The sequence below is a fragment of the Squalius cephalus genome (assembly GCF_949319135.1).
Source record: "Squalius cephalus genome assembly, chromosome: 14".
NCBI classification, from domain to species: Eukaryota; Metazoa; Chordata; class Actinopteri; order Cypriniformes; family Leuciscidae; genus Squalius; species Squalius cephalus.
The window spans coordinates 30,407,090-30,420,391 of NC_137135.1; the positions used below are offsets into that span (position 1 = coordinate 30,407,090).

General features: G+C 34.4%; 2 protein-coding genes across 3 annotated transcripts; one reads left to right on the forward strand and one right to left on the reverse strand.

The window, feature by feature from the left end:
• Positions 1–3,311: 3,311 nt before the first annotated feature.
• LOC307171064 (interleukin-17B-like) lies at positions 3,312–5,568 on the reverse strand. Of its 2 annotated transcripts, XM_079892438.1 has the most exons (3): positions 5,491–5,568; positions 5,073–5,392; positions 3,312–3,724 (listed from the first exon to the last, which is right to left on the reverse strand). In XM_079892438.1, the coding sequence occupies exons 1-3, from the start codon at positions 5,512–5,514 to the stop codon at positions 3,472–3,474; spliced, it is 597 nt and encodes a 198-aa protein (XP_079748564.1). In that variant the 5' UTR covers positions 5,515–5,568; the 3' UTR covers positions 3,312–3,471. The 2 variants fall into 2 exon arrangements, 1 of the variants encoding a protein (XP_079748564.1); XR_013823487.1 differs by lacking the exons at positions 5,073–5,392; positions 5,491–5,568 and adding an exon at positions 3,891–4,167 and having other exon boundaries at positions 3,646–3,724.
• A 2,781-nt stretch (positions 5,569–8,349) lies between these two features.
• rpl26 (ribosomal protein L26) lies at positions 8,350–12,676 on the forward strand. Its single transcript, XM_079891991.1, has 4 exons — positions 8,350–8,423; positions 9,105–9,277; positions 9,398–9,538; positions 12,508–12,676. The coding sequence occupies exons 2-4, from the start codon at positions 9,110–9,112 to the stop codon at positions 12,634–12,636; spliced, it is 438 nt and encodes a 145-aa protein (XP_079748117.1). The 5' UTR covers positions 8,350–8,423; positions 9,105–9,109; the 3' UTR covers positions 12,637–12,676.
• Positions 12,677–13,302: the final 626 nt, after the last annotated feature.

Below are 13,302 nucleotides of genomic sequence, written 5' to 3' on the forward strand. Positions count from 1 at the left end.
TTAGAGAGGGAAAAGTCTTAAAATTATCTTAAAGTTATCTCTGAACAATTTGCCTATAGGCATTAATTGAATAAAAAAATCAGTCTCTTTGAGCAGGTTTTCAATAGTCCAGGAGGCCATAATTGGGGCATCTGCATAAAATAGTGTTATAAAGCCCACGTTAACAGTAAGGAATACAAACAAAATCTACATGAAGTTTTGTGAAAAATTTAAATTCTAAATGTTTCTCTTCATTTATGTATCTAACTGTACACTAGTGGATAGAAAAAAAAAGTTTTTTAATAAGAGTATTTATTATTTTAATTATTTACCTTTAGTAGTGACAATATAAAAGTCATTTATTTAAGAAAAAGTTAATATGATAATATAACTTAATTTTCCCCTCACAAAACACAACCTAGTCTATCTATCTATCTATCTATCTATCTATCTATCTATCTATCTATCTATCTATCTATCTATCTATCTATCTATCTATCTATCTATCTATCCATCCATCCATCCATCCATCCATCCAGATGTTTGTCATACCTTCTGCTGCGGTCACCTCCGACGGACCCTTCACTTGGACCAAACACCAGGTTCGTTCACCTGGACCTCGTCCTTCGCGCAAGTAATCAAATCAAACAACAGTAGGCTATTAGTCAGACTTAAAGTAATGTTTTTCATCTGAAGATCATCCGTCATCTTATCAGCCAAACACATACCGGGCATGATGCGTCCTCCTCCTGTATGTTTCCCTTTATAACTGTTCTCGCTGATCACTGATATGATGGAGGTGTTTGATTCGCGTCCTGCTGATGGCGCACATGAGACCAGAAACCGGAAAGAGTGTGTGATGTTGTTTGTAAGAACATTCGAATTAGTAGCCTAAAGTATCACTTTGCATCGTTTTTAAGACACATTTGCCGTTTTAATTAGCCTACATTCTTGTACTTTCCTCATTATATTGGAAAGAACTTCTCTTGCAATCATCTGAATCATGAAATAATTGTATAAATGTTTAAAAAATGGCAAAAGAAATGTAGCTCAGAAATATAACTACCTTGCTCTCATTAACTGCCTCCTTTGAATAATTTTACATTGTGTGCTATAACAACTAAATTAGGAATTTTTAGGAATTAGGAAATGTATTTCCTACAATAAAAAATGAACTGATGCATCATCGTCATGCACGTGCAATATCTAAATATGTTACATTTTAAAAGTCAATGCGCATAAGAGGGGCATCTTTCCCCATCTTCATAATGCCATTTTTATTAAAGGGGTCATGACATGAGAAACCAAATTTGCCTTGATCTTTTGACATATATAGGCTATTGACTATGCGAAAAAGAAGAATAGCCTACTTCTATACTTCTTTTAAACAAACAAAAAAAAAGAAAGTATACTTTCAGTCACATTTTATATACTTCTCAGAAATAGGGCCTACTTAAAATTACACTTAGGCTATGTGTACTTGACTTATACTGAGAGAAAAGTCTAAGTATATTTGGCCTGTACTTGTACTCAATCTTTTGATCGAGATATACTTAAAAGTATAATTAAATATTCAAAGTATACTTGGCTTGTAGTTGTGTTAACTCTTTTGATCGAGTAGCCTATTAAATATACTTTTTTTTTTACATAGTGTTTCATATACAGTCTTATGAAACTTACATTGTTTTAAAATATTGATTAGAATATTGATATAAAACAAATATGTTTCTAATATGTTTCTAACGTGATTATCAAACATTAAACAGTGTGTAAATCAAAACTGCTTAATGTTACCAAATGAAAGAGAAAACGACTGTGAAGCTTTGGGGGTGTTGGACTCGATCTACTCATCTGTGTTTTGATCTTCGTTCTGAATCTGATCAAGTCTTTGACAAAAATGTGATTTTAGCAACTTTTTTGTTTAAAATGTTGCCTTTCTTTATGAAACTTGCCGACATTCAAGTGTTGATTAAAAAAAAAGGGTGTATGAAGCTAATAAAATGTTTTTAAAATTAAAGTTGGCCTACAGTTAAAGGTATTTTTCAAGTATAATATCTACATTTAAATATAGTAGTATACTGCAAGTGCAAAAATAATAGTAAATCATAAGTATAATGTTATGTTCACTTAGAGAAAACTTACAAGTACTTGCAGTATAAACTACTAAACTAATTTACTGAGAGTACAGTGTGTACTTTCATAAACTAAAAAATGTAGGCTAATACTTGTATTAAAAATAGTAAACTACTAGTATACTTAAGTTCACTTGTAGTACAAGTGCATTACAAATGAGAAACCTAGTTGTGTACTTAAGGTTTACTCTGTTACACTTATAGTACACTTAAACGTATACTTTTATGAACTAAAAGTGGGCCAATTTAGTCCCAAGCAGTATTGAAATAGTACACTTACTAGTTTACTACAAGTACACATTGATATTAGTATACTACATAAAGTATACTTAAAAATATACTTGAACATTACTTAAGTATAGGCTACTTCATAAAATGAAATTGAAGTATACTTCTTTTTTGTAAGGGAAAACAACAACAACAACAACATTTAATCAAGCTCAAGAAACGGCATGTTTTGATATTGTGGGATCTGTGGCATCACAAGGGCAAAACATATTTGCATATGACATTGATGAATATATCGCACCATAGGCCTCGCCTCACCATCTGACAGCAGCTTCATCACAAACTGTTAGTAAATGATTTCATAATGCTTTGTCTGTAAATCATGACTTTATATGGATAGTGTTTTCAAAAAACTGGTGCAGGAACTAGTAGGCGTTGTTAGCCTATATACTGTTATAGCCAATCATAACAGTAGCCGTTTACTGACAAGTCATACAGACGGTTATTATTTTCAAATAAAGGTTGAAAATAATAGTTTTCTGCATATATATTTATTTGTTTTCTCTGGTTATCATAATTCCCCCCTATTAAAACAAAACAAAAGCATCATTATAACACCATACTTATGTCTCCTCTTATTTTGGACAGTAGGAGGCGATCGTACACAAACAACAATGATACCATGAATTTGTAGCCTTTGTAAACCACATTGGCCTGCTATTGAAAATGGTCTATTTGTGGAAATAACAGAATTAAATTCTCTTTATTTCAGAAAGACACACTTTACAGTTTCATAACATTTGCAATCAGCTACATTACTCTACAAACTGTCAACTTTATTCATATAGCCCATTAAAAGCATATCTTTATGCCCAAATAGCTATACAATTGGCTTAGCTTGAGATGTCACAATGCAAGTAATGACATTAAATGTTCAAAATCTTAAATAAAAATCACCTTTTCAAAATAGAAAAGCTACAGTTTTTGCACAGCTACCGTTGCGTTTTATTGAGCTCACTAAATGTATTCTTCACTATTTGTTACATAGAAAATCATATATGCACAATTGGATCCGGATTCATTTGCAGTAGGCTATAAAACAGGTTGAAATGTGTTGGTCTAATGCACTCAGCTAGCCCACGATGCACGTGCACCCCACGGCGATGCTCTCCACCACCGTTCTGTACCGGGGAGCGCATGTCTTCTTCTTCGTCGGCTTCCTCGTTGGCCGGTGGCAGAGGAGTCTGCGCACGGGGATCTTGGTGTAGATGAGAGCGCTGGTCATGGTGCGGTCCTCCTGCATGGTGAAAGGATTGATGCATCCCACACACGAACACACGGCCTCTGGGATGTCCACGGGTTTACGGGTCTCATCGTGATTGATTCTAGCCAAAGACATTAAATAAAGTACGTCTGGTCAATATGTTCTGGAAAAAGTTTTCTAAAATATTTTTAATGTAGGCCTAAAAGTTAGACTTATACGCTAGGCTACTCTTCAAAATGGGGTCCTTTCGAACCGATTTGAATTGAGTGTGCACCGGAGTGGTTCACCTTTTGTCGCACTTGAACCACGAATACACACACGCACACAAAAGGTTATGTGGTTGTAATAAAAAACAGTAACCAATCCTTCCCTCGCGTGTCAATTTGACCCCCTTAAGAATGCGAGGAATGCTTCAGTATAGGCTACATAGAAAAACCTAAACAATGCTCAAAATTTTAACTAAAAAAGGCTAAAACGTTATAAAAAATGTACGTCTACTTGTGTATCAGAATGCATATTGAAGAGATAAACTCGCCTGGCTTTAGGATTTAGTGGAACAGCTCATTTGCTTCTATAAGGCCATCTAGTGGCTAGAGTTATGAAATAACATATGTTATATTATTTTTTTCTTAAAGAGACACCAGAATTGACCCAATATTGAGATATTTTGAGCTGATTTGAACTGGTTTTTGCATGTACTGGAGAGTTATTTTGAATTTAATTTGAAAGAATTTGAAGAATCTGCTTAAATTATATTATTTATTGATAAAAATCTGTGAATTTAAAGGTACATAAAATAAAAAAATAATTGTATAAATGATATAAGCTTTCTGGACAAAAAAAAAAAAGTATAATTTAAGGGCTTAGGGTCATTTTGACCTGGGGGGAAGGATTTGAAACAGGATGCGTGGAGAGGATGAATTAAAAGTTTCTTATGCCCACCAAAGGCTGCATTCATTTGATCAAAAATACAGTAAAAAGAGTAGGCTAATATTAAGAAATATTATTACAATTTAAAATGACTGTTTTCTATTTTGATATATTTAAAAAAAAATAATAATTTATGATGGCAAAATCTGCGGTCAGCATTTGAAAGAAAATAATAACTAATTTTATTCAGCATTAAATTGATTGAAACTGACATTTAAGGCGTTTATAATGTTACAAGTTACAGTTATGTTACAGTTGCATTTCAAATAAATGCTGTTCTTTTGAGCTTTCTATTCATCAAAGAGTCCTGAAACACAGAAGACTGTAGTAATGATTGCTAATAATTGCAGTTTACTATATTTTTGAATAACTCAAAAACATATTAACATGATACTTTAGTGTTACAAGTGTTTGTTTGTTTTTTGTTTGTTTGTTTTTTAAACAGGGCTTTGAGGTCTCTCAATCTTCAATCAGAACATAAAAGTTAAATAATAATGATAAATAATAATAATAATAACAATGACCTCGATTTCACCTACCTGTAGGACCAGGGAGAGAGGCTACGACTATTGGACATCCACAGTTTGCGATCCACCACACATTTGCTTATGGTTAAGTTGGGATTGTTTCTGACCTGGGACACCATGTCCTCGATACTCTTATCAAAGTCCGTTTCAACAGCACCAGGCATTACGCCTGATTCTGGACCTGTCATCATTGGATCTGGGGAAATTCTGACAGATGACCCTTTCTGGCGAGGATGTGATTCCAGTTTTCGTCTCCGAGTCTTTCCTTCTTTACTGGTGTTCTTTGTGTCAATGGGCACACACAGATTCCACACCATCAGGACCATGAACACCTGCAATATGGAGTGCTGAGGGTTTCATTTAATTCTCATAATGCTTTATTAAGTAAAGAAATATTTTTAAGTAAAGAAATAACTTTTTTGAGACTCACCTTATTCCATATGTTTTTCCACATTGTTTTCTAAAAGAGCGCAATAAGTTGTCACATTTGTGTCCTTGCCGTGAGCATGTATTGAATGAAATGAGCAAGGAATTACTCATACTGAAGTATCACGCCTCACACTGACACAGTAGCCTACAGGGACACACCTGAAGCCAACAGTTCAAGGTGGGGCCACGCAAAGATACTATTATATGCTACCCTCTCCAAAACATCAGAGAGATAGATAGATAGATAGATAGATAGAATGATATACATAAAGATAGATGATTGATAGATAGAATAATAGACATATAGATAGATAGATAGATAGATAGATAGATAGATAGATAGAATGATAGACATAAAGATAGATAGATAGATAGATAAAACGATAGATAGATAGATAGAATTATTGACAGATGATAAAACTATAGATAGATAGATAGATAGAATGATAGATAGACATAAAGATAGATGATAGATAGAATGATAGATAGATATATAGATAGGTAGATAGATAGATAGATAGAGATAGATAGATATAGATAGATAGGTAGATAGATAGATAGAATGATAGATAGATTAGATAGATAGATGATAGATAGATAGATAGATAGATAGATAGATAGATAGATAGATAGATAGATAGATACAATTATAGATAGAATGATTGACAGATGATAAAACTATAGATAGATAGATAGATAGATAGATAGATAAAATTATAGATAGAATGATTGACAGATGATAAAACGATAGATAGATAGACAGACAGATAGATAGATAGATAGATAGATAGATAGATAGATAGATAGATAGATAGATAGATAAAATGATAGATGATAGATAGATAGATAGATAAAATGATAGATAGATAGATAGATAGATAGATAGATAGATAGATAGATAGATAGATAGATAGATAGATAAAACGATAGATAGATAGATAGATAGATAGATAGATAGATAGATAGATAGATAGATAGATAGATAGATACAATTATAGATAGAATGATTGACAGATGATAAAACTATAGATAGATAGATAGATAGATAGATAGATAGATAGATAGATAGATAGACAGACAGACAGACAGACAGATAGATAGATAGATAGATAGATAGATAGATAGACAGACAGACAGACAGATAGATAGATAGATAGATAGATAGATAGATAAAACGATAGATAGATAGAAAGATAGATAGATAGATAGATAGATAGATAGATAGATAGATAGATAGATAGATAGATAGATAGATAGATAGATAGATAGATAGATAGATAGATAGATAGATAGATAGATAGATAGATAGATCGATCCTATCATTAGTTAATCAATTAAAAGAGTGTATTATTACAAATTTACAGGTGCACGAGTTTTCAATAGAATTTTGGCCAATTTCACAGAACACAGTGTAACCTTTGTACCTTTGTTGTTTTCACGTGTGTCTATTCAATCGTGTGCACTCAAAGACCCTTTTTATTCTTAAATCCTAAAGCCCAGAGAAAACAAACGACCAGACAGAGCTTTATGAGCCTTAGACTCATTCTGGGAACCAAACCAGTGCCTAAAGAAACTGTCTGCAGACACAGATTTGGTCAATCCATGTTTTCCCCGATCTGGCTCATTCAATGCTATATTCATTTTCACAATGGGTTCTATTGAGTGGTGTAAAAGAACACCTGCTCTTATGACATGTCAGGGCAGTGTTAGACCTGGAGTTTCAAAGAGAACACTTGTGGCAAACTATGTTTTGCTATTTTTAAAGGTTTGTTGGATAAAAATCAAAACAAGTGCTTAATATTGTGTTGAATAAAAACTGTTTTCAAATTCACTGACGATTATATTATTCTAAGAAAATGAAGTGACTCAGATTTGCCTTCTTTTCTTCTTCTGTATAACCTTTTGACAAAAGAAGTCCCTGGCATGGATTTTTTGTTTAAGTTAAAGCACCTGTGACACTTTACAAGAAATTGTGACAATGGCTGTTTATCCATAATAAATATAATGATATAACATACAAACATTGATATTTATGCAGATTTTTATCTTGACTTGGTTCTGTGAATATGGGAATTCAAAGATTTTAAGATATCAGAATGGATTTGGAACGAGTCTGTAAAAATGTGTTACTTTGCTAAGACACTAATAAAAATGACAAGGGGCAAATGTTTATGTTTAAGAGCAATAACTTGGTTCCTGGCAGTTCATTGCATCTTATACAAGATTGGTAATTAACTGCTGGAAAGTCCAGTTTAAGTTGTGTTTGTGGAATATGGTTTCTAGCTGGTAGAGCGTCTTGAATCAGCAACATGAAATCAAGATGGTTTTGGGACACTGTGGTTGGTCATGCAGCTTATGACAACCTTGGACCAGCTAATATCCAGCTTGAACGAAATAAACCAGCTACCATGTTTCAAAACACAGCTCCCAGCTTAAACTGGACTTTTCAGGAGGACAATCATACTTTTATATGGACATGATGAGCTGAGCTCAGAGAATTTGCACTTTTGTTTGGCAAATTATCTTTGAAAATATTTAATTAAAAGGACTAGTAACTGGCTGTTAATTTAAACTGTATCAATTTTAAGAGTTTTAATTTTATATATTTGTTTTTAATTAATTTTGTAAATCAGATTTATTCAGTAAAAATCGAGTCAACACCTAACGCGAACGCGTCCACTTTTATCTGTAAAATGCTGTCATCATATTTTATACTTTTATATCTGGTGTTTTTTTCTTTCTAATGTAGGCCTAGCCCTAGTTTATGGCTATTCATTTGTCTGTGTTGTTGTCACCCTGCCATAAAAAATATAGGTAGTTACTTTGAAATCCCATTCTATCCATGATGATCTCGCGAGGTTTGCGCTGCAACTAATTCTGGCGGAAGTAGTTCTAGAGTCTCTTTTCCGGCGGCCATAGAGACAAGTCGGCAGGGTAAGCCAAGATTGCTAAAGCATTTATCAAACATCCTTTGCCATCCTCGTGGATTTTATGTCCTCAAAGTTTAAAACACACATTATCGCTACACAATATATGTATGTTCAAGTTATCCTTGATATTTTACTCTCGCAGTACAACATTATGGATGATTTAGCCTCTGAAGTTCAGCCAGTTGCTACTGTAGGAGCACCTCCCGTGTGAATAACGTTACCTTAACTTTGCCCAAAACACACGGCTATGCTTTCCGTTTATGCGTGTTATAGGCTGTTTAATAGTGTCGCGTTTAAACACTCTCGAAGCACAATATAAATATGAAATTTAGGGATGTGTGCATGTTTAGCGTCATGTCAAGTTGAAATAACAGTATAGCAATAGCACGAGCTGTTGAAATACACCGTGTGTTATCAAGACATGAATTCACAAGCTTCGAGTGGAGTGTTTTGTGTTAGAATTTCTGATTTGTTCATAGAGAGATGTGTTAAGCTGAATTACACGAACCCAAATTAGTGACAGTAATGCTAGACAGCCAGTTTAATTAAGTGAATGCTGTTTATCTTAGAATCTGTCTTGAGTGTGGCTTATTTGTCACACAAATTGTATAAGTTTACATTTATTCATTAAGTATATGCTATTTATAATTGAAGTTGAATTTTAATTGTCCTCTTCCATTACCAGCCATCATGAAGCTCAATAAATTTGTGACATCCTCCCGGCGCAAGAACCGCAAGAGGCACTTCAATGCCCCTTCTCACATCCGCAGGAAGATCATGTCCTCCCCTCTGTCCAAAGAGCTTCGGCAGAAGTACAACGTAAGATCCATGCCCATCCGCAAGGACGATGAGGTCCAGGTGAGGACGTTATTCGTTTTTTCTGCCTGATATATAAATGCAGTCTCATGTATTTAAATGTCATTTAGTTTCTAAGTATGTTACCGTAACGTCCCGTGCTTTATTTCCCCTCATCACCAGGTTGTCCGGGGACACTACAAAGGCCAGCAGATTGGCAAAGTTGTCCAGGTCTACAGAAAGAAGTACGTCATTTACATCGAGCGTGTGCAGCGTGAGAAGGCCAACGGCACCACAGTCCATGTTGGCATCCACCCCAGCAAGGTGTGTATTATATCCAGATAATTGTTTACATGCAAGACACAAGTGTCATTGGAAAAAAGAACTAGTGGTTGTCCTATATCCAAAGGGCAGGATGGCAGATATATTCTAAATGAAATTTGGTAACACTTTACAATAAGGTTTCATTTTTTTGTCATAAATTTAGCATGATGATCTTAGTGTGTTTGCTGCTACGACCTACGTCTACTGATTAGCCAATAAAAATACGACATTAAATGTCGTATTGATCAGTGCGACATGCCGTTAAAACTTAAAGGGATAGTTCACTTTGAAATTAAATTTTGGTATGTTTTAGCTTACCTCAAGGGCATCCAAGATGTAGGTGTCTTTGTTTCCGCAGTAGTTTCAATTTTGATATTTTTAGGTCAAACCGTTCTTGTCTGTCAGTCATTTAATGCAGGTCTATGGTCACGGTCTCAAAGAGCATGCACAGAGTCCAAATTAAAACAATTCCCCATCGTCCAAATTAAACAATTCCCCATCGTAAGTACACATTGATGGCCTAAGACACGAAACGAGCGGTTTGTGTGAGAAAACGAACAGTATTTATATGGTTTTTTAACTCTTGTACACAGCCACGTCCAAGTGATCTGAGGGCGCTCGCGCATCCTGCTGTGTGACGTGTGCGCAGACTGGTGCATAGATATATATACACTAGAATAGATGCCGCCTTGCCTACGGCATTCGTTCCAATGAACTGCCGTAGCCAAGGCGACATCTAGTGTATATCTAGTGTATACACAAACCGCTCGTTTCGTGTCTTAGGCCATCAATGTGTACTTACGATGGGGAATTGTTTAATTTGGACGATGGGGAATTGTTTTAATTTGGACTCTGTGCATGCTCTTTGAGACAGTGACCACAGACCTGCATTAAATGACTGACAGACAAGAACGGTTTGACCTAAAAATATAAAAATTGAAACTACTTAGTACAGTCTACATACATGACGTACCCAAGTTTATTATTTATTGCCTGAATTTATTCATGCTGTACAGTGTGATATGTAATGATCTTATAGGATTGGTGAAATCACAGTTTGTAGCAGGCATTAGGCTAGCGAGTGTCAAACAATAGTCTGGCAAAATTTTTCCAAAATGGTCCATGGTCAGTGTTGTGATGCATGAACCGCTGCTCATACACAAGTCACTTTCAAACCAAACAGCTTTCTATCGGACAACGTGGTGAACTGACGTGACCAACTTGAAAATGAGCAATCTATGTGGGCTTTTTTTTTTTTTTTTTTTTTTTTTCAGATTTCATTTGAAATGACTGAATTTCATCAAGCAAATGTACATTTGATATATATATACACATACATGCATACAATAATAACTGCATTTGATACATGTGGTTAGTGATAAAACAAATAATTACTTGGCAAAAATTTGCAGTAAACAGATTATTAATCTGCATTACATAAACAGCATGCTAAAATGTGTATTCAGCAATTTAACCCAATCACAGTAGAAGTCTGGAACTGGTTTTATTGCATCAAACAAGCTGTTTTGGTGAATTTGAGTAACAATTGTCACTCATAAATTGACTACACATTTCTGAAATCTTTCCAGTATTAGTGAACAGACACTAGCTGCGTTTCCATTACCCTTCAAATTGCACAAATTGCGAATTGAAAATACGCCCAATGGAAACACGTCAATTTCGCAAAAACTCTCATTTATTGCAAAAAAAGTTCACCTGACGTAGATGACAAGGTATGTTTGGACAGAATGCGAGACAGATCTTTATTAAATTTATAAAAGACAGAAGAATTACAGGAATACTGGATTCTAAACCTCAAAGATATGCCACAATCAAGACCTCGAAGCAGATATGAGGGAGAAACACCAGCCGCTCCAAGTACAAGGGTCTTTCCTTACCATTAATTTTTGGATAACATGCATATGTCACCTTCGATTAATAATAATGGCCAGTGCAGTGGCTGGGATATACGTTAACCTACCAACATCCGTCGCCATGATTTTAGAAATGACTTATCGCGAGAGGAAAAAATGACGATTTAGTCACATAACATCGGTTAATGGAAACACCGTCATTTCGCAATCATTTTTTGTCGACATTTAGAAAAAATCGCAAAAGTTTTGCACAAATCTGTAATGGAAACGTGCCTTCAGACTATTTCATAGAGCTACTGACTGATGTTTTAACCAGTGCTCTGTTAGATATTTCAATGTCCAAATTATGCATGTCATCAGGGGTTACTTGTTTATGAGAAATGAAGCATCTGATTGTTCCACTTGAGTCGTCACCAATCTGCCAATGCATAAGCTTACAGGATCACATTTCGTTTACTTGTAGTAGTAGAACTAGTTACCTAAAGGGTAACTGCTGATTTTCAACCAGCTTTGTAATGTTACAATGCAAGTAATATCTGTAATAAACATTGTGTACTCTTTCTGTTTAATTCCACATTTTATTCTTATCAAAGGTTATTTTGACAGCTCCAGGGCTTTTGTGAAAACTACAGATCACACTTTGCATTTTTGTATCCCTGCTCACTCATAGATAGTCGTATCATGTCCAGTGCATTATGGCTGTTGCATTTTTCCTACCTTTTTAGAAAAATATGCCATGTCACTTTTTCTGTTGTCTGTAGTCAAGTATCACCAAATTTGGGAAAAAAAAAAAAGAAGCTATTCTACAGCATAGAGTCAAGTTTTAATAAAAGCCCATCTTGTCAGCACTGAATTACCTTAATCCATACATATAAATCCTTTCTCTCAGATAGCAAATTGTCTCCTGTATTAACTGCATTATCAAAATGGAAATGCAACACTTGTCCTCAAGGAGAACAATTAAATGTTTTTTTTTTTTTTTGTCAACTGACGTATGCATTAATTTATGATCAATTGCATAAACTTTTGGATATTTCGTGCTGTTTTATGTTGATGGAAATGTTCACAAAATGAATCAATCTTTTTGTTCTTCAGGTGGTGATCACCAGGCTAAAGCTCGACAAGGATCGCAAGAAGATTCTTGAGCGCAAGGCCAAGTCCCGACAGGACATAAAGGAGAAGGGCAAATACAAGGAGGAAACCATCGAGAAAATGCAGGAGTGAAATGATTTTTTTGCTAACAATAAAAGACTGTAAAACCTGGCATTTCTGTGCTTTTGTCTTTTATATAAGTGTTTGGTTTCGGTATAAATTGAACTTCAAGTGAAAGAATTTGGATTTAAGCTCAACCTAGTGTTTCCTTTTAAAATAACATAACAGAAAATCACAGTTTGAGCAATAGCTTGTTTCTTAACAAAAATTAGACAAAAGTAGGGAATTTTTAAACTGCTTCACAGATAGGGAAGAGACAGGATCTACTTCTACTTCCTGTTTGAACACTTGTTTAACTGATCTTAGTTTTGTCACTGTCTTTTTGTCATGGCCAGCAGAAGCTGTATAAAATGTAGTAAATGGGGTTCCCATTGCTGTTTAAAACCTGGAAATATATGGGAATTTTAAAATGTTAATTTCCAGGCAATGAATTGTCTTGGAAGTCTTTATAGTAACTATTTGGGTAGAAATCAATTTTGTTTTAATTTGTCCACTAACATTTTAGCTATTTTGTTGTTTTTATTAAGAGCAATTTTAATTATTTTAGTGCAAGTAAAGCTATATGAAAATGAATGATGTTGCATTGGCAACTAGCTGAAAGTTATATATTTTATTTCAGTTAACGTTTATTTAAAGTTACGAAATGTTTGTAAAGTTTTGGTTAAGTATAATACTAAT